The following is a 24000-nucleotide window of genomic DNA, read 5'->3' on the forward strand; positions in this document are numbered from 1 at the left end:
TATATATATATATATATATATATATATATATATATATATATATATATATATATATTATATATATATATATATAATATATATATATAATATATATATATATATTATATATTGACTCGTATAAACCAGCATGTTCCATCGAAGATCAGACAAGGGAGGATGGGAACTGGTGGTCTCCCTCCTTCTGCAGCCTTGGACTCTGCTATTGGCCAGCATTTGGTTGACAACCCGTGCTGTACCGATAGATATAAAATATAATGGTTCGAGGTGCTACATAGAGCGGACTCCAGAAACCATTTAAAGTTTTTGGAGTCTGCCTCTATTGCGGTGCGTCAACCTTCTTTGTGCCGGCAAAAAAACAAACAAAAACATCCGACGCATTGTTTCTCTTTGGGGAACTTTGAATCTTTTCTCCCGTTTTTTTCCCTCATTGTGCCAATATTTTAATCGTTTTTAAATGTTAATAAATTTATTTTAGTGTCCCCGTACTTTTAGCACATTCAATAAGTTCCCCATTAGAACTCTTTATTTTCGACATAATTATTTTGTACGCTATCGATTTTCTCCTGATGAGATGATAGCCGAAAGAGCTCTTGAGAAACTTCCACCTATTTTATTCAAAACAATATATATATATATATATATATATATATATATATATATATATATATATATATATATATATAATAAGTTATAAAATATATATGGCGATTAAGCTACATAGAATATTTCTCGTTTCATCCACGCTAGGATTCTTCAGGCTTATGCCTTATAAAATGTATATGGCGATTAAGCTACACTTGAGGAATCCTGCATAAGCCTGAGGAATCCTAGCGTGGATGAAACGCGGAAAATTATGTGTAGCTTAATCGCCATATGATTAAAATCCGAAAATTGGAAGAGAAGCTGCATAAAGTTCTATTTATGGAAACATATATAGCTCTTTATTTGGGATCTTGTTCCAGACATAGAAATAATTATGATAGTTCGGCAATTATAGTTTTATAGTAATGTGGTTCAATTAATAATTTTGAAAAAAGCGGTACAGTAATAATCACGAGGTTCTTTGCTCAGCAACCGAGAAGGCTAACATGCTTGCCAGTCGGTTTGCCTCAAACTCCACACTGGACCCTCTAAACCGCCCCCTACCTCAATTTCCTATGCGGACAGACGCCACGCTAGACGATCTGATAATCACCCCTGCTCAGGTGCATGCTATCATAAAAAACCTTGACACTTCCAAAGCATGTGGACCCGACCTCATCCCAGCTGTGCTATTAAAAAAGTGCTCAGCCGAAGTAGCTCCAGTTCTCTCCAAACTCTACAACAAATGCCCTAATGAATTTTGCTTTCCGGGCTGTTGGAACACTGCTTCTGTGGTACCAGTATTCAAGAATTCTGGCGAAAGAACTGACCCATTAAATTATCGCCCTATTAGCCTCCTCCCACTTTTTGCCAAAATATTTGAGACCTTAATTAACCATGCTCTAGTCCAGCACCTTACAGATGCTAAACTTCTGACCGACCAACAATATGGATTTAGACAAGCCCGTTCCACGGCAGACATCCTCACTGTAATCTCTGAACGCATATACCATTCACTGGACAAAGCGGGAGAGGGCAGAGCGGTAGCTCTAGATATATCTAAGGCTTTTGACAGGGTATGGCATGAGGGTCTCCTCAGGAAGATTAGATCTTACGGTATCACTGGTAGAATACTTAACATAATTAAATCCTTCTTAGATAAGAGAAAAATCCAGGTTGTTCTCGACGGTCGTACATCCAAACAATATGATATAAATGCGGGGGTGCCCCAGGGATCTATCCTTGGACCTCTACTGTTCCTGATATTCATAAATGACCTCCCCGACAAAATTGCCTCTGAGATGGGTATATATGCTGATGACACCACACTCTATAGCAGGCACGACAGGAAAACAAATGAACATATATCTAAAGTAATGGCAGAAACACTAGAGGATGACCTCCAATCAGTAGTGGAATGGGGACAAAAATGGATGGTCACGTTCAATGCCGCCAAGACAAAACTGGTTTCATTCAATAATTACAAGAAACCTTCTCTACCACCTATAGCAATGGCCAACGACTCTTTATCTGAGAGTACGTCTCTCAAGCTCCTTGGCCTAACGTTCACAGGAAACATGAGTTGGAACAATTACATCGAGGGCATTGCCAGGGCCGCTGCGAGGAAGCTGGGCTCTCTCTACCGTGCTAGAAAACTAACACCCGAAAGTATCCTGTACCTCTAAAGGGCCACTATTCGCCCATGTATGGAGTATTGCTGTCATATTTGGGCTGGTGCATCGGCTACTAGTCTCTCGCTCCTTGACAGGGTTCAAAAGAGAGTCGCAAATCTGATAGGCCCTAAACTGGCATCTAAGCTTCAGCCTCTGTCCCATCGTTGAAACGTTGCATCCCTCTACCTGTTCTACAAGTATTATAATGGTGAATGCTCTGACGAACTGCAAGCACTTGTGCCCTCACGACCTGAACACCCTCGACAGACCCGACAAGCTGCAAAATCCCACCCCCACACTGTAGAGATCCCTAGATGTAAAAGATCTTTCTACTCCAGTAGTTTCTTCCCCAGAACTGCTAGACTTTGGAATTTCTATTCCAGGGCACTGCTTCCCCAACTGTACTGACATGCATAAGTTCAAGTGCAACGTGAACCAACATCTTGCTGCCCTAATCCCTACATAGTACCCCAGTAGATGTTTCCCCTGATAGTAGCCCCCCTACACCAAAGTGGCAATGTACCTTGTTTGGGGTGAAAATGTAATTAAAAAAATAAATATCAAATTTAACTGTTTATCACTAGGAATATATTATTTGAATTAAATTTTTACCTTAAAGAAAGAAAAGAAATTATGACACTGAACTCGTACACATACATATTGCAGAGAGAGAAATGGTGTCTTTAAGGCAAAAAGTAAGAAAGCGAAAAGGAGAGAGAAGGAGGGGAGATAAAAGGAGAGGGCAAGATAATATGTGAGCAGTGACGTAACTAGTGTAAACATAACCCAGAGCGGTCCGCTCAAATGTTACCTAACTAACCCCCTCACTCCACCCTATACTGAATGGTTAGCTGTCATTAAATTTTCTTACATGTTCTACTTACATTCTAACCAGTACGCATGACCATATACGAAAAACAATCAGTTCAAATCGAAAGATTTTTAAAGTGCAACTGTTCATAATATCACAATAATAATAAACTTATTTCTAGTATGAAAACCTTCTTAGGAAGAAAACATAAGTGTATACTATGACAAGACACTCAGTAAATGGATGATTAAATAAATTAATTAACTGTTGTTATGAAGGAAAGGGGACGTAAGAAAAAAAAGGAAAAATCAGTTAGTGAGTAAAATCGGAAAAGATAGTTTGAAAAGATAATTTGAAAAGAATAAGACACGTAACAGCCGCCATGTCTTATAAACTCATGAAACGAAAATAAAATAAAATAAAATAAAATAAAATGGAAGATGACAATAAATGAATGGGTGGAAAAACAAAATTACGAAAAAAAGAAAAAATAAGACATTTAAAAAAGAAAAGAAAAAATACTGCACTTAAAAAAGAAAAGAAAAAAATAAGATACTTAAAAAATAAAAGAAAAAAATAAGGCACTTAAAAAAGAAAAAATAAGACATTTAAAAAGAAAAGAAAAAATAAGGCACTTAAGAAAGAAAAGAAAAATAAGACATTTAAAAAAGGAAAGAAAGATAAGACACTTAAAAAAGAATAAAAAAGATAAGACATTTAAAAAAGAAGAGAAAAATAAGACACTTAAAAAAGAAAAGAAAAAATTAAACACTTAAAAAAAGGAAAGAAAGATAAGACACTTAAAAAAGAAAAAAAGATAAGACATTTAAAAAAGAAAAGAAATAAGACACTTAAAAAAGAAAAGAAAAAATACGACACTTAAAAAAGAAAAGAAAAAAATAAGACACTTAAAAAGAAAAGAAAAATATGACATTTAAAAAAGAAAAGAAAACATAAGGTACTAAAAAAGAAAAGAAAAAATAAGACACTTAAAAAGGAAAATAAAAAATAAGACACTTAAAAAAATAGAAAAATAAAGTACTTAAAAAAGAAAAGAAAAAAAGACACTTAAAAAAGAATAGAAAAAACAGAAACTGTGAATTGACGATCTTTTTGTTTTAATTTAAATTTAAGACAGAAATTCAAAGATCTTTTCGCCCGCGTAATAAACCAGGTAGCTCAATATTATCCTCAGCTTCTTTCCACTTTCTCTACGCCCCCTTCTGTATCATTCACGGCTATCGTCTGCCCTTGCAGCAAAAGAGAATTTGCCAACCACCTTACCCTCTACATTAAAAAATCAATAAAAAAATAAAAATAAAACAAACAGAAAAAAACATATATATGAGCACTAACCATCGGAAAAAAATAATAACTAACAAGAAAAAAATGTATAGCTAACAAGAAAAAAATAACTAACAAGAAAAAGTCATAACAATGCCCCCAGACAACAATAAATCAATTTTGTTTTTAATTAAAAGGTTTCATAAAAAGACATATAAAAAAATTGTTTTCTCACTATCTTGTTTAAATTGTTCCGTTATTGTTTTCTTGTTAAAATAGAAGCTTCACATTACCAGTGTTGTTTTAATTATTTTCTCCTTAACATATATTAGCAACTATTTTGCGTTATTTTATTTTTTTTTACACGGTGGTCAGCCTCCATAGGATGGAAATATGTCACAAAGTTTAATATAGATATAGTTTTAACAACTAGCCATTTTATTTACTTTTCCATGTTTAATCTTAACCATATTACTTTTCATGCTCACATTTGTCTATGTAATATATATATATATATATATATATATATATATATATATATATATATATATATATATATATATATACCATAGTTCGTTATGACTTGTTTTGAATACTTACCCTCTTTAAAAATAATGTTTAATCTTAACCATATTACTTTTCATGCTCACATTTGTCTATGTAATGTATATATATATATATATATATATATATATATATATATATATATATATATATATATATATATATATATCATAGTTCGTTATGACTTGTTCTGAATACTTAACCTCTTTAAAAATAATGTATGAATTTGAAATAGTGAATGTAATCGAATGATTATAACCGGAAAACATGCATCGAATACTGGCAAATTGTGTGACCATTTTCGATTTATGCGTGGATGAAACGTTTGTAAAACTATAGTGACATTTTGTAAAAGGAGACATATTCCTATAATAAATATATATATATAAATATATATATATATATGTATATATATATATATATATAAAGAGAGAAAAAGAGAAAGAGAGATACAGAAACAAAAAGACGTTGCTTTAAAAACGCATGATCAGATGTTTTTCTCTCGCTTCCTGTTAGCTCATACTTCATAAACAGAATATTTTAAATAAAGCATAATACCATATTTTAATTGGCGAAAACTTCCCCAGACAATTCAATATTAGTAAAGAAAATTGTTTCTGATTATCTTTGTAGCATTTATTGGGAAGTATTTTTCTCATATTTCTTTATTTGATAAGGATAACTTACAATGTACCCTCTCTCAAAATATTAACGAAAGCATATACAACTGTGCTATTGTTTTATCTTTTCTTTCTTCTTTATTTAATATAGTAACCGTGATGGCTTTGAATTGCGTCTACATGAAATATGTGACGAAAGCGCAATCGTTTTTATCCATCACCAAGATAGTTACCTTGTTAATGATTGTGATTGGAGGGATTGTCTTGCTGGCTCAAGGTAAGCTGTTTTCTTTTTTTCTAGACGAAGGGTATTTTGGGACTAATGATATTTTTGAACCAATGATAGTCTGACGTAGAATCATTTTCAGCCAATCAAAATTTAGTTTGTTTTATTGCTTAATTTCCAAAATAGACTTTAGAAAGATCTTCAAGAACAAGACAGTCAGGGAAGAAAGAGTCGAATATTTGATGCTTATGTAGAAGTTATTTTCTTCTACACGTGTGAACTATGGCTCTAATAAAAAAATTAAGCAATAACATCGGTTGAATACACATAATTCCTGTGAGGTGTCCTGGGTATGCAATGATCAAAAAAAAAAAAAAAAAAAAAAAAATTAACAACACCCAACTGTAGGAGAAGACCCACCAAGAACCAAAAAGTACCTATATCAAGTGTAGATCTTTAGTATCGTTGTGGCAACTTGTAGGGCAAGACAAATAAACACGTTAAAACGTATTTAAAGAATATTTAAAACCATGCAAAACTGAGTCAAGGAAACTTGGTTAAGTTTTCCTAGTGGTTCCGGGGAGATCTAGCGAATTCTAATCATTAAGGTACAAAAGCGAACTATAAAAAATGTACATATGATACAGGATTTTACCTTCTCACCATTTGAGAATGGATTAATGTATTGTTAATCGCCTGAGGCAATCCTATCAAAGAGTGCCAACGAGGCTGTCTATTATACAGACCAGAGTGCCTTTCTGTTGGATAATCGCATTCTATTTTAACGACCCTTTTGTCGCATCATTCCACCATGAAAAGGAGATAAACAGTTCTGAAACATAATGTTTATAAAAAGAAAGACGATTTCAGAACTGACGACGGCTATCGCAGCCAAAATAAAGGGGATCGTACTAAGAGAACTTCATGAGGATTTTGTGGTAAATTTTGCACGTTGTACGGAAATGTGCTCACAATTGAACGTTGATAAATCAAATACTATTGCACTTTGTGGACATTTTAGGCATAGGCTAATGTGTTTCTGTACTAAATATAGTTGGATTACCATCTTTCAATAATATACGGAGTCACTTTGCTGATAGTCCCATCAGTAGATCTGATCGAGAATGGCTTATACTAACTGAGCATTAACCGCCAAACTTTTATCAATTGGGCTATCTAAAACATGATATCAGGGATTTTCCCTCGGCAGCAAAGCACACAAAGTTTTTTTTGAGATTTGTACCAAATGTGGGTTGATTATAAAAAAAGGATTGTGAATTTTATTAACGATTCCATGAATGGCATTCATTAACTGGCAAACAAGAGACAGACAAACATAACCTCCTTCTGGGACGTTTGGTTCGACTAGTTTACGGCATATCAACTCTTTTCGAATGATAAGTATTTAATCTATACGTTTTACGTTATGATGATGGTGTGAGAGTTTCATGGACAGATGAAGACTTAATTGTCAAGTTCACTGGCCCTGATTTGAGCGGGAATATCTTTCCGCTGAATTTAGGTTATTTATCAATTATTGTACTACCAAAATATCGTTTTGTATCTAATGTACATTATTTGGGCAGAGAACAAAGAAACTGCGGATAGACACTGCTCCGTAAGAGGTCGCCATTTTTGACAATAGCCTACAAAAAAAAGGGGAGAAAGATATATAACAAATAAATATTAACAAAGGTAAGTTACTTTTTTCCCATCCAGAACATGTTTGCATTTTAACTTATTTTAAAGCGTATTTACTCAAAACATTAAGCAGCGTCAAGTTTGTTGAATCAGAGCTAAAACAATGGCGGTCTCTTTGCAACCATGTTCTCCCTTGATAATAGACCAAGAATTAAAAATTTAACAATATACTGATGGAACATCACATTTTATTACGATTGGTGATATTTTGTTTAATTTTCAACTTTTTATCGATTATCGAGGTTTGACGTGGTTGTAAAAGACCGCCATTGTTTTCATTATTGCTCAACAAACTTAACACTACTTTTGTTTTCAAGTAAAAAAAACAAAACAAAACAAAACATAAAACAAAAAAAAACACGCTATGAAATAAGTTAAAACACAAAAAAGTACCCGGGCAGGTATACGAGTAACTTATCTTGCTTTAGACAATATTTATTTGTTATATATTTATTTTTTTCACTTCTTTTTGTTTTGTTGATTATTGTTAAAAATGCCCTATGAGGATATATCTGCTTGACATGCTTAAGTTTGCAATAGTGCTTTATCCCTATGTTGGATGACCAGATTAGATCGAGGGATAGTACTTGAGGGTTGTTATTAAGTTGTTATTGAGCTTTTATTGAAATGGAATATTTCAATATCCAAAGCAATGTATTGAAATTGATGCTTACGACCGAGCTGTTAATGTTAATTACACTTCTACTTATATAGGCGTTTTACATTCTAAAGACAAACAGGAAGAAAATCTCTCCTTTTTACTGTTGTACTGGGTTAATGGCTGCAAATGTTAAACAAAGTCGTTCAGAAGAAGAGTCCGGAGAATTCGACGAGTCTCGTGGACAGATAGAAAGACAAATGAAGAAGCCATGCGTAAGGCAGAGCACAACAGATCACTTCGTAAACATAATCCACGTCAGACAGTTAAAGTTCTTTAAACGTATAACGCGGGCAGACGGGATGGGAAAATATTTGATGCTAAGAAAAATTGCCGCCAAGAAAAGCAGGGGAAGACAGAGACGAGATCAAAAGATGCAAAGCATAATCCTCATTAAAAGGACCGAACAAAAGAGAAGACCTTTTTGACGTCTTTCATCTTTGAATTAATTAACCCTTAGAAATCCGTCTATTCTTCCCTGTTACTTCTGTTTCGAAGAGTAATTGTAAAGTAACTACAGAACGTACCAACCAAATTTTAGCTTCGTTAAAAGAATGTAATATAAAACGAATGAAATGTTAAATGGATTGTTGTCAAGAACAAAGAATGGAGTCTTCTTTTAAAGTGTCGGTTTCTATTTCAGTCGGCCTAGACCGTTACGCTAGATCACCGAGGGCGTGTGTTTTACAATTAAGCGATCGGTAGTTAAAATTTGAAAATGCAGAAAAAGATAGAATTATAAATTATAAGTAGGTAAATGCAATTTCTTTCGACTAATAGATTGTATCTCTTTCTCTCTCCCTCACACTCGGTCTCACACACACACACACACACACACACACACACACACACACACACACACACACACACACACACACACACACACACACACACACACATATCTCTAATCACTTTAATTAAAAATACTTAACTCTAATAATACCCCCTTTTCAATCAAATGGAAAATCATAAAATAAAGTTGTCTTATACTCCAGGCTCTAAGTCATGTCGCCTCTGCACAACCGAAGCTATAACTATAATTACTTCCCCTCAAAATAAAAATATAATAAATTCTAAAAACGAACTGATCTCCTTCTGTAAACATAAGTCCAAATTTAATTATAGTAATTTTGAAATTACATAGCTATTACTTTAACCTTTCAGATATATATATATATAATTTTTCTTTAACATTATCATTTTTTCTACATACTTTCTTCATACTTTATAACTTAATCATTATTTTAATTATTTATTTCTTCTATGCTTGGCCGGGTTTTTTTTATCTGCTATTTCCGTTTTAGTGTTTAAATATCATTATCTATCAATTATATCAATCTACTTACACATTCATATACTGTATGTATAATTACTTTTTTTTAATTACATTTTCACCCCCAAAAAGGCATATTGCCACTTTGTTGTAGGGGGCTACTATCAGGGACATAGACATCAGGGGTACTGTGTAGGAGTTGGGCAGCAAGATGTCGGTTCACGTTGCACTTGAACTTCTGCATGTCAGTACAGTTGGGGAAGCAGGGACCCAGCAGGGAATTCCAAAGTCTAGCTGTCCTGGAGGAAAATACTGGACTAGAAGTCTCTCTAGAAGTTTATTTAGTTTCTATCACGATTTAATCTTTTTTTTTCTCGCCCTTCTTTACTGATGTTCTTTAATTACACTTTGTTCTCGGCAGCCGTGTTGAAAGCATATCTTATTTTTTCTTTTATTAATATTATTGGATTTTTTCCCTATTTTCCTTGTACATATTTGTGAATTATTCCACGGATTTCGGCCTCTGGGATTATTTTGGACCATCTTCCAATTACGCGATTTCCTTGAATTTTACTTGTGCGAATGGAAAATTAAATTAACTTACTTGGATTTACATTTTTGGATTTTACCGTCATTGGATGCTTTTCCTTTCACCTGGCTGTCCATTCACGTAAAATCACATTTTTCTCCACCATATTCCCTCTGCCTCACTTTTTGTTATCAAGTAAGATCTTTGACTTACTTGCATTTTCATCAAATACTTTTGTATGCAAACTCCGATCCCGCATTTTGCTAATTCCTACCCTCTGATGAGATGGAAAGTATTTCTTCGAAACTCCGCGATGTTTTTAACTCTTTCCCAAAGTGTTTTTTTAACATGTTTTATTAACTATTTGTTCTTATTTATATATGTACATATATATATATACTAGCAAAAGTACCCGCCGTTGACTTGGTTCAAAAACAGCCTACAGAAAATGGACTCTGAGTTATGAAAGTATGATAGGTTATGAAAAGGAAGGGTTGTAAAGAGATAGCTTCGACTTTGGGGGTATCAAACCCAAAGCAAAATATGATGAAAGTAAAAATAAAATCGATACACCCATAATTTATTATACCATACCTTTGCACACTGAAACACTTATTACGATAATCTGTGGATCTATATTAAAAAACCTTGTTAAACTTTGTGACATATTTCCATTCTATGGAGGTCAGGCGCGAACGAACACCCCATAATTTTATTATACCAAATTTCTGCAAACTGAAACATAATTATCAAAGTCTATTTACGCAGATAGATATGAAAAGTCTTTATTAAAGTTTGTGCCTATTTTCATTCTATGAAAGCCATCACGAACGCAGACCCCACAATTTTATTATACCATCCCTATTTAAGTTAAAACATACTTATCAAAGTATTATTATGTACATCTATATCAAAAACACTTTTAAACTTTTAAAAATTTTTAAAATTTATTTCCGTACTTTGTGGACCAAGCGCGAACGCAGACCCCACAATTTTAATGAACCACCGTTCTGCCAGATCAAACATACCCATTCCTGTGTTTCGATACATCTTCTAACATTATATGTAATCGGTTTTTTAAAATAGTCAACCATATAGGAGCCTATTCGTGACCAGACACACACACACACACACACACACACACACACACACACACACACACACACACACACACACACAGATATTCAGTTTATATATATATATATATATATATATATATATATATATATATATATATATATATATATATATATTTTAAAGCCAAAAACAATGCGAAGGAAGACCGGAAAAGATGAAGTAAAAAAGAAAAACAAATAGATGTGTCTAACCTTTATTTGACTATCATTCTTCACTTCAATGTATAATTATTTATAACCAAGTTTCTGGTATGTCCGGTGTATGTAAAGTCCGTGGGTGGTGTGGAACTTTGATTAATTTCGAGAGAAATGTACCTCTCTTTTTAAATATAGAAGACAAAAGTGGATTCAATATATATATATATATATATATATATTATATAATAAATTCAGCCAAATTGGCTGTGAATTTATTATATACAATCTCTCACATTCTGAAAATCATATATATATATATATATATATATATATATATATATATATATATATATATATATAAGGCGAAGCTCTTTGTAAATAAACAAACAAATCGAGCACCACAATAGCTTGTTTATGTAAATAGAGATTTAATGAGATATATTTGCGGGCTAGAGGGCAGTAATCTCAACTATCAACTAGATGGTTGTAGGTTCAATCCCTGGTTTGGGATTGGTATAAGTCTAACCGAACTGAAGAGCTGTGATACACCGAAGCAGTTTCTTTTTCATGTGCCTGTTTCCATTTTAATTGGCGTAAATCGACGTTCCCATTCCTTACGCTAAACCACAGAGGGCGTGTATTTGAAAATCTTAATTCGAAAATAAAACAAAAAGATAATAATGATGAATTATAATAAGTAAATAAATAAAAAATATTTCGAGGAAAATATTCCATATCTTATATATATATATATATATATATATATATATATATATATATATATATATATATATATATATATATATATAGTGTGACTATTACAACAGTAATTCTTTCTAAATATTTCTCTTAAATGTTTTCCTTGTGATTGACCGAAATTGTAAGGCAAGTTCATTTGCATTTGTTTATTGGTCATGTTATTAGAAATTTTCATAACCGATTAAAAAGAACTGACCATGGGTATGGAAAATCTGTAGGGACAAAATAGTTCACAAAATCCATCTTATGTCAAGAATTAGTTTCTACATAATAATATTACTATTAAGAAAAGCATTCTTAACATTAGGAGGCATTTCTGTTAACTATTCTGTATCTTCCCTCTTTGAAAAAATGTTAATATTTTTTTCTCACAATTATACACATTTGCTCGATTATTAGATTGATTGTCGTTACTGTAAAGAAAAACAAATTACAGATACTACTACTACTACTACTACTACTACTACTACTACTAATAATAATAATAATAATAAAAACAACAAAAATAATAATAATTCTAATACAAATAACAAAAACCAGGGGACCCAGAAGAAAGATCTGGGTGCCAGGATCGGCAGGTGGTCCCTCCGTAGCCAGCATGAGGGATCCGGTAGTCATCCTGGGAATGTTGTGCCATTTTCTAATTTCAGAAACACAGATAACACGGACGACGAACAGGTAAGTATAATCTCTAATTCCAGGAACCAGAATGATAACGACCAAACCAAAAAAAAAAAACAAAAAACAAACAAACAAAAAAAAAAAAAACACAGATAACCAACAAAAAAGAAAAACGCGAAAGAAGAAATGGACAACTAAGGCAAATAGACACGCACTGGAATGTTATAGAATCCACTCAAAATATAGATATGAAGTCATCGCAAACGAATGGTAGAAATATAGGACTTGTCCAGTGACTACCATGAGACAAAATAAAGGATTACGGAACAAGCAAGACAGATACTCAAGAGAGGCTGACTTTCAAAACGGGAACAAACGGAAATACAAGGACAAATAAACAATGGAATTGTTCATGAAGCACTCCCGACTGGAACCTCACATGTAGAAGCCAGACAAGGAGAAACAATACAAGCTAAGGACCTTCAAAGACTGGACTCTACAAACGAGGAAAATTACAATAGAACAATAACACAGAGCTAACAGAGGATGAAGCAGAAGAAATAGAGAATAATAATACAGTTTATGAATGAGGAAAAAACAAAGCTCCCATCATTAAGAAACCAAAATTTTTCTCATTTTCACATTGTTTACATTTTATGACGAACAATCACAGAGTGATGTTTCATTTAAGCCATAACCGGCATATTCTTAGCTCGACTGTAATAATAATTTGTTAATATATTTTTCCTCTGAAGAGAAGAATAGCAATCGTTGAAACTATTCAGAATAAGGATTGCTTCAAAATTGTTTTGAGAGTATTCTGTCGAATAATAAATTTATTTGTAAATTTTAATTTACAGTCTTGATTTCTTTCCCTCATATATATATAGGTATATACGATATATATAGGTATATACGATATATATAGGTATATACGATATATATAGGTATATACGATATATATAGGTATATACGATTTCTTTCCCCTCATATATATACGAGCAAACAGTTAATAAAACATGTTAAAAAACACTTTGAAATGAGTTAACAACATATTTAATCTGAAAAGGAAACACTAGATAAGTGGATAGTCCTTAATCCGTGGAGTTTCGAAGAAATACTTTCCTTCTCACCAGAGGGTAGGAATTAGCAAAATGCGGGATCGGATTTTGCATGCAAAAGTATTATTACCCTCTATGAGTAGGAAAGTATTTCTTCGAAACCCCGCGGATTAAGGACTATCCACTTATCTAGTGTTTCCTTTTCAGATTAAATATGTTTTTAACTCATTTCAAAGTGTTTTTTTAACATGTTTCATTAACTGTTTGTTCGTATTATAAGCTCTATCTCCTATTTGGTTTTATCGAGCTTTTACATCTGGCTGAGATAACTTTATAAATATTAATTCTTTAATATTTATAATATACGTTAATTTTACCATCTTGGATCAGTTTGGTAAATTTATTTGTACTTTTTATTTTATATATATATATATATATATATATATATATATATATATATATATATATATATATATATATATAAGTAAAAGTGCTTGTGTGTGTGTGTCTGTCTGTCTGTCTGTCTGTGTACATTTCCCGACACAATAACTCTGTCAATTTTCAGTCTACAGACTCAAAATTTGATATACAGGGTATTGAGATTTGGGAAAATCCTTGTAATCCGTTTTCGGCCAGGAATTTGGCTGTTAAGGGGTTAAAGCTCAACGATTTGACCTTTGAGAACTCTACCAAACTCCACCGCTAATTTTAGGTCTAAACACTTGAAATTTAGATATAGGTTCCTTGGACATGTATCTAACTTAATAACTTGATTTGAGCCCAAGACAATAAATGTTAAGGGGTCATAATAGGGGTCAAATTGTAAAAAAAAATGACCTCTGCGGTCTCTACTAAATTACTCAGACAATTTCTGGTCTAAATATTTGAAATTTTTCATAAAGGGCATTCAGAGATAGTGCAAGCTTTTTAATCGGTTTGGGTCGAAAATTTGAGTTACCAATATATAAATGTATGCATGTATGTTTGCATGTCTGCCTAAAACTTTCGATAGAGGCGACGGATTTTCACAAGATCAGTATCATTTTTAAGCTCGCGCCTTCAGACGACAAATGTCGAAAAATTGGCTAAAAACATTAATTTCTTCATTCTCAACTGGGCACTTTTCGCCGATATTTTCGAAAGTCACCCCTTTTGTCTAGCCTTAATTTAAACCTACGTCACTCCGGGTTTGGCGGTAGTCGTAACAGCAAAGACGTCACGTTTTTTCTCGCTTTTTCTTCCTCCGCGGTACGAGTTCGAGCCTGCCTTCCTACTACAACTTTTTTACTTTTTTCTTTGCACAGCACAAACCTCCAAACACCCGGGAAATGCCGGCCACCCATGCTAGTATATATATATATATATATATATATATATATATATATATATATATATATATATATATATATATATATATATATATATAGTGATGATCATATTTATTGGCACGGTAAAATAAAAGTTAAATTTTGTCTAATAAATTCTAAAAAAGGGATTAAATTAAAGAAAATAACAAGTATATTATGTATTTTTAACTGGCCTTTCCGATGCAGCAATCGGATTTTAGAAAAAATAAATAACAAAGGAACAACAAACATAATTGCAAAAAACCCTTGTTCAAAATTATTGGCACGATTTATTTAATAATCAATTGTATAGCCTTTGGCCTTGATTACCTTCCTCAGTCGCTTTTCTTAGTTTACAACCAAGTTGTTGCACTCTTCAGTAGTAATTTTAGTCCACTCTTCCTGACAATAATCCTCCAATTGAATAAGATTCTTAGGCTTCCTTTGCATTACCCTCAATTTTAATGTTCTCCATAAATTTTCAATTGGATTAAGGTCTGGGCTTTGTGATGGCCACTCCAAAACATTAATATGATTGTCCTCAAGCCATTTCTTAGTCAGTTTAGCCGAATGCTTTGGATCATTATCTTGCATGAACCACCAACGACGACCAAGTGAGAGCTCTTTAGCAGAGTCTTTCAGGTTTTCATCCAATATTTTAACATAACCTTCCTTTTTCATGCTACCTGTGACCTTAACAAGTCGCCCTGGTCCAGAGGCAGCAAAGGATCCCCAAAACATCAAACTGCCTCCACCGTGCTTCACTGTGGGTATGATGTTCTTAGGCAGGAAAGCTTCGCCAGATTTTCTGTGAATATAAGACACTTTATTATGGCCAAATAACTCTATTTTCGTTTCGTCAGTCCATAGAACACGTTTCCAGAATGCAACATCTTTATCAATATGACGTTTTGCAAAGGCTAGCCTTGCTTTCAGGTGCATAGGCTTCAATAAGGGAGTCTTTCTCGGACGACATGCTTTTAAACCAGCTCTCTTCAAAACTCTACCAACTGTATGTCGAGATACATTCACTCCAGAGGTGCTCTGTTTATCAACAATCTCCCCAACAGAGATCCTTGGGTTTTGTTTTACTTGTCGAACAATTTTCCGTTCATCTCTTGGGGAAAGAATCCTTTTTCTCCCTCTACCCTCTAAACTCATAACGTGGCCTTGCGATTTGAACTTGTTTATTATGGCTCTAACAGTGGATTTGGGAAGGTTTAGCTTCTTTGAAATCTTATCATAGCCCTCCCCATTGGTATGGCATGCTACAACAAGCTTCCTGACGTCTTCGCTGTGTTCCTTAGTTTTAACCATGGCGATTGAAAATTATAATTTAGTCACTTATAATAGTTTAAATAAATCGCTATCTAAAAATTATCTGAAAAAAATTATTCACTGAATTAGCGTTAAACAAGCATAATATGGCTATAAAAAAGTTCAGAAAGCACGTAAACCGGAAATTGATTGATATTATACTGATACTAAAAGAAAAACAAAGCCGTGCCAATAATTTTGAACAAGGGTTTTTTGCAATTATGTTTGTTGTTCCTTTGTTATTTATTTTTTCTAAAATTCGATTGCTGCATCGGAAAGGCCAGTTAAAAATACATAATATACTTTGTTATTTTCTTTAATTTAATCCCTTTTTTAGAATTTATTAGACAAAATTTAATTTTTATTTTACCGTGCCAATAAATATGATCATCACTGTATATATATATATATATATATATATATATATATATATATATATATATATATATATATATATATATATATATATATATATAAAAATTAGCTATAACCATCTGTAAATTTTTATTATGAATATTACAATAGACTTATAAAAAAATGATTTAATTTCAAATTTTATTTTACAGGAAATCACGAGAATTTCGAAGAACCATTCAAAACAACAAGCCCCGAAACCGGCAAAATCGCAATGGCGATATTCTATTCAATTTTCTCCTATGGAGGATGGTAAGTCATTATAGAAATGTTTTCAAGTTATTATATGCCATTATTTTCGTATTTAAGTCGATCATTTACAGGTACTTATATATTTATATGTCAGTGAGTAGGTCCTCGTCGTTTTCCGGTCATAAAATAAACTTTAATATAATATTTTAATTCATGCAGATTTCATATTTAATATTATAGACCCAATACTCTATTATTACGTTATACCTAATATATATTAGTGATATGACTTGCGTTTCATCAGCTAGAATTGAAATCGAAACATGTAGCGCCTTTGCGTTATTAGTAGTAGATAATATGAGAACTCTAAAATAAACTGATATTAATTAGAAATGTATTATTGTCCATGTGTAGAGAAGCACTTTAAGTTGACTTATGCCGTCCATGCTTCAATTTTTATTCAGTTTTGACCCCTTAGAATATACTTTTACTGGTTAAAAACAAGTCGAATTTAGATATGTTTTATTGGAGTAATTTGCATATTTATTTATTTATTTATTTGCGGACTGTTATCATCATCTTCACAGTTGTTGCTTCACCACGTTTCGGCAACTTATCCTCTGGCCTTCTTTATGATTAACTGCGACAAGAAAGGAATGTTGAGTCTCCCCAGTAATAATTGTTGTCTCACGATGTTTGGCCAACTAAACCTCTAGCCTGCTTTGGGTAGGATTGAAACCGCTATCTTTAGATAACACTCACCTGGAATCGTAGAGATTTAACGCCTCTATCCACTGCGTTAAAAACACCCCCTTTCACTCTCTCTCTCCCCCTATATATATATATATATATATATATATATATATATATATATATATGAATTTATATATATATATTTATATATATATATATATATATATATATATATATATATATATATATATCCGCACTATAATAGACTATTTCACTCGTTGATCAGTAGCGGTTTCTTTGCGTAACACTTCTATGGAAGTTGCTGCCCGTGCTTTAGTAGAGAATTGGATCTTTAACTGTGGTGCGCTCACTACTGTTACTACTGACAGATGTTCCCAGTTTACGTCACACACTTTCCGATATCTTTGATAATTATTCGGAATTTCCCACATTGAGACAACTGCTTATCACTCTCCGGCTAACGGAATTGTAGAACGCTTTTATCATCGACTCAAATCTCTCATATCTGCCCAGCACGAACAATATCGCTAAAGCGAACATTTACCACTCATTCTTCTAGGACTTCGATCCATTATTATATTCACCTTCTCGGTGAATTTTTCACAGTTGACGGATCCATATCCTCAACCATCTCTGGTTATGTAGATCAGTAAAAACTCGCAATGTGTCGAGTGATGTATACTCTACCGCGTTCGGGCACTTCAAAACTGTACTATCTACTCGATCTTCATTCATGTAAGTACGCTTTCGTCCGTATCGACTCGATAATCAGACACCTACAATCGCTTTATGCTGGATAAGGTGCTCCGAGGGCTCTTGCCCAGATATAGCAACAGCACTCCATTTAAAGACGTATCCGGCGTTTATATATTTTCCATTTCAGATCAGGAGTGAAAATCAGACCCAGAAGTTTGTCAAAGCAGGCAGCTTCTTTGAGACGAGAAACATTCATATCAATTATGCCAAGTAGACCAAAGCATTGGTAGTGAAAGGATGGAGACGAAAGCTATTCATATCAATTGGGGCGAAGTGGGTATCAGAGCGCTTACGATTATGAATTATAGAATTTCCGCTTTTATTAAATACTAGCCTCGGTTGTTTGGAGGTGTGTGTATAGCAAAAAAAAAAAAATGGTAGTAGGCAGGCTCGAACCGGGACCACAAAGGAGAAAAAGAACGTGAAAAAAAATCATCTTTGCTGTTTCGCCCATCGCCAAACCGGTAGAGACGTAGGTTTAAATTAAGGCTAGTCAATCGAAAATATCTGCGAAAAAAGCGACCCCATTTCTGTAGTAAAGTGCCCAGTTGAGGGTGAAGGAATTAATGATTTTGGGCAATTTGTCGATATTTGTCGTCCGAAGGGTCGAGCTTCAAAACAGTACCGATCTCGTGAAAATCTTTCGCATCTGTCGAAAGTATTAGGCATACATACATACATGCACACATACATACATACACACACATACATACATACTTACATACATACATACATACATACAAACGTACATACATACATACATACATACATACATACATACATACATAATATATATATTTAAACAGATAGATGAGATTTATATTATAGATGATAAAACTTATTTTATTTCTACTCGATAAATTTTCTCTAATAATTGACGTAGATATCCATTTTTGCTTGATATGCAACGTTAGCGTTACATTTTAACCGTGTCGTTACATTTCAACGACTAGGACCCACACGTTGTCTGGTACTGTCGTAGTAACAAACAAACCAACAAACAAACAAACAAACAAGGACATAAAAATACGACTCAGCATTCTTTTTAAAGTGCGCATAAAAAAACATTTATTCGGTATTCTTCTAACAATAACGTATTTAATTACCTTTCAAAAGTCCTTACGCACACACATGCTTTACAACCTCTGCCATATTACATGTGCTCTTTAAAAGTCTCTCTCACCGTCACCTGACGCTGGCCATAGCCAACGCTTTCTTGTCTGCGCATTCACACGTCCATCTTGCTCGAAATGAAATTTTCTTTCCCTGCTCGACCACATGCTGTCTTTTTTCTCTCCTTGTTCTTCCCATGAAGTCAGCCCGTGCACACTTGCTTTATTTGCACATGAGCTAAGACGTCTGCTGCTGCTGCTGCTGCTAATATTTTCGCTAATCAGCTATCCCACGGCTGCTTCTGATTTTTTACATGTGCTCAAAATTACGCACTGTTTCCATACAAATATATCAGGGTGTTTTCTTGTTCATTTATTTGGAACTGATATTTTCACTATTTTAACTGCGATCTTTACTTTGCCTAATACTATTAATGCAAATAGATAAAAATTGGCACACTCGGCTCTTCATCAACATTCTCAACAATTAACTCTATATACAAGACAAATTATGCGACCAGAAGAAACATATTATTATTTGTATAATTAAATCAGACAAACTATACAGAAATATTAAGAAAGCAATTGTATTAATGTTAATGTGACCGTTACACTTTAAATGTAAGAAATAAGTAAAAATCCGGGTCGGCATTTTTTCTTTTTTAACAAAAGTTTTTATTACACATTACTCGCCCATCTCGACATGGCTGAAAAAGTCTCTCGCTGCCATATGTCCGGTCGTCTTTCTCTTTCCTCCGACCGCAGCCGGCCACAGTTGGCCCATTCTCCTCCTCAACTTTACACGTCCATTTTCGTCAACGCACACGCTCCCTCGAGCACGTGGTGTTTTTTTTCCTGTCGCACCAATTCGCACACACTTCCTAATTTACATCTGCGTCTTTTTCAGCTGCTAATTTCCTCGCAAGCCACTCATCCTTTGCTGCTGCTGATATTTTCCCACTCGCCCACACGCAATATGTTAAATTTATTTCTAATGGAGTGTCATTAGTAAATATTGTGACATATGCATATAGACGCCTGTAAATACTTTTCTTAAGACTATAGTTGACATAAATTTATTATGATGAATGTATATTTTTGTAGATAAGGATTTATAATCATTTTTGGGACTATTATTCTCATCTTGCGTTTCGGCTGATGTAACATGCGACCATCTTCAGGTGCATTCACACTGGACGTTATTAGTGAATAGTGAACATTGTTTTGTTTATTTGCTTTCCCAACGAACATAGCCGTTAGAAATTTAAAATGCACATAGCGCCAATTCTTTTTAAAAGTTTAGTTTTGAATTTTTGTTTTTTCACAGGCATGTAATAACAAGTGTTGTTGGAGAGATGAAAAATCCTGGCAGGTTAGTATCAACTTTATTGTCTAACCGTTTTCGCCTTAAGGTATCTTTATAAGTTCGCAGCTTTAAGAATTGATTATCTATATATATATATATATATATCTATAAAAGTGAATGTCTGTATGTCTGTGTGTCTGTGTACATTTTCCTTCGCAATAACTCTATTAATTTTTAGTCTACAGACTCGAAATTTGATATACAGGGTACTGAGATTTGGGAAAGTCTTTGTGGTAGATTATCGGCCAGAAATTTTGCTGTTAAGGTGTCAAAGTTCAACGATGTAACCTTTGAGAACTCTACCAAACTCCTTGGACAATTTTGGGTCTAAACACTTGAACTTTTAGATATAGGTTCGTTGGACATGGATCTAACTTAATAACTCGATTTGAGCCCAAAACAATAAATGTTAAGGGGTCATAATAGGGGTCAAATTTAAAAACATTGTCCATTTTTTTTTTTTTTTTTTTTTTTTTTTTTTGCTCAGCATACACCTCCTAACACCCGAGCAACGCCGGGCACCCATGCTAGTGTATATATAAAAGTGAACGTGTTTGTGTGTGTGTCTCTGTGTGTATCTGTGTGTGTGTCTCTGTGCATTTCCCTACGCAATAACTCTGTCAATTTTTAGTCTACAGACTCGAAATTGGATATATAGGGTACTGAGATTTGGGGAGAATTGATGTGATCGGTTTGGGCCAGAAATTTGGCAATTAAGGGGTACAAAGTTCAACGATTTGACCTTTGAGAACTCTACCAAACTCCTCCGACAATTTTAGGTCTACGCACTAAAATTTTAGATATAGGTTCCTTGGACATGGATCTAACCTAATAACTCGATTTGAGCCCAAAACAATAAATTTTAAGGGGTCATAATAGGGATCAAAGTTAAAAAAATTGACCTCTGCGGTCTCTTCCAAATTACTCAGACAATTTCTGGTCTAAATATTTGAAAATTTACATAAAGGGTATTCAGAGATAGGGCAAGCTTTTTCATTACTTTGCCTCAAAATTTTTTAGTTACAAATATATAAATGTATGTATGTATGTCTGTTTGTATATCTGCCTTAAACTTTCAATAGAGGCGACGGATTTTACCAAGATCAGTATCGGTTTAAAGTTCGACCTTTCATACGACAAATATCGAAAAATTGGTTAAAAATATTAATATCTTCCCCTTCAACTAGCCACTTTTCTACACAGGGTGGGTCACTTTTTTCGCCGATATTTTTAAAAGTTATCCTCTCCTTTAGATTGTATAACCTTAATTTAAAAAAAAATGTCGCTTTCGGTTTGTCGGTGGTCGTAACAGCATAAACGTTAGGTTTTACCCAGTTCTCTTCTTCTTTTGCGGTACGGGTTTGAGCCTGCCTTCCTACTACCACTTTTTTTTTGCTCAACATACACATCCAAACAACCGGGCAACGCCGGGCTGAAATGCTAGTATATTATATATATGTTATAAATTGAAGTTTAAAAAAAAATACTTAATGCTGCAATATTTCAAGTTAAAAATTTATTATAATTTTTACTAAAATATCTTGTCCTTTTCTTTTCCAGTTTTAACAACTAGTCCTTTACTTTTCCATGTTTAAGCTTAACCATATTATTTTTCATGCTCGCATTTTTCTATTGTAATCCATGATTTTTTCAGACTATCAATAAATTCACTTGTTCTTTGTTTAATTTCAGCCTGAATTTTTGCCCTCATAAACACACATGTAATAACAATGTACGACACTCGTCTGCTTTCAATAAAATCCCCCACTTATCTCTCTTTCATGCTGTCATTCTTTTTGTTTCACTTGTTACTTCTCTTTCCGCGACAGCAGTGAACTAATAGCAACAGTAGTCGTTGAAGCGACGTGGTTGCTATGGAAACTAATCATAAAAACGTGGCTCGCCTCCTTACATATTTTTACGATTTTGAACACCATAAAATTCATCATAACTTGTTTTACTGAACGAAAATTAAAATTTTTTTCAGAATATAGCCGAGAAGGTGATCTATAAACTATAATGATTGTTTGAAATTTTTTCGAAAAATGAGTGATCGGTAAAGGTTTAAAGCAGTTCTAAATGACTAAAACTGTCACTTTATCATGTATTCAAACACTAGCATGTGTGAATGATAATAAGAACCAAACTATATTAGGCTCTTTCATGTTCTCTGTATCCAGAGTGCTACATAAGGCATAATCACATTGACATATCGGTTCCTATCAGATCATCGAAGTTAAGCAACGTTGAGCGTAGTCAATAAATATATGGGTGACTATTTGAGAATTCCAGGAGTTTTATGTGCTATCCGCGTATATCGATATCGTTTCCAATCAGTCTTTGGCCATTTTTTTTTTGCTGGACCCAAGCAGTGCCGAGTCAGGAGAAGTGCAGTTGGAGATTGCGCAATCCCTGTTTCACAATTACACGCATATCAACACTTATAGATGTGTCTATTGTCTCTTGAGACCGAACGGAGGCATCGATGGATCGATATTTTCTATATATTTTTCATCAATAGTTGAGGTTAAGCTTCGGTATTTTATATCGTTACGCAGTTTGCTTCTGGGTCTTTACTTCATTTGGTTCTTTCAAACATCGCAATAAAATATTTAGCAAGAGATATATTTTTGTCTCACTGTTTCTTGTGTGGGAAAATACTAACACAAAAATACTCTAAGCACAGTAATTATTATTTAATTTCGTTTCCAATAACGATTATTCAAAAGTATGTTATGTCTTTTTACGCGTTTTACTGATACCACTTTGTAGCCCTTCAACGTTTTAGTTTGTTGAGTTAAACAATAGGAGGCCTTATTCTTTCAACGACCCCAGTATATATATATATATATTTCTATATGATTACTACGACTTGTCAACCTAGTGTCATTCCTTCATTTGATAACAAGATCTCCAGTCCGCACAACGAATTATATATCCTTGAGAAAACATGAAACTCGTGTCAATCATTGACCTATCTATTTGTAATTATATTCCTTTTCGTATACGTACCAACTTTTTCTATGTAGATTACTAATTACACTTTAAAGAAAAAAATCCACCTGTTTACATATCATGTACAATTCTTTTTAAGCTATCGTAATGACGTCCCTTATCCCTGACATAAACAAATTAAATCATCGCTTC

General features: G+C 33.4%; 1 protein-coding gene across 1 annotated transcript in view; it reads left to right on the forward strand.

The window, feature by feature from the left end:
• Positions 1-24000, forward strand: part of LOC145278281 (Y+L amino acid transporter 2-like) — a 65934-nt gene that overhangs the window by 5884 nt on the left and 36050 nt on the right. Inside the window, exons 2-4 of the mRNA XM_080130573.1 lie at positions 5686-5811; positions 16866-16965; positions 20815-20859. Of these exons, the coding sequence (XP_079986699.1) occupies positions 5686-5811; positions 16866-16965; positions 20815-20859 (271 nt within the window). The remainder of the gene's footprint in view (positions 1-5685; positions 5812-16865; positions 16966-20814; positions 20860-24000) is intronic.

The sequence above is a fragment of the Euprymna scolopes genome, chromosome 6 (assembly GCF_053919585.1).
Source record: "Euprymna scolopes isolate OS-2025 chromosome 6, ASM5391958v1, whole genome shotgun sequence".
In the NCBI taxonomy this organism is placed as follows: Eukaryota; Metazoa; Mollusca; class Cephalopoda; order Sepiida; family Sepiolidae; genus Euprymna; species Euprymna scolopes.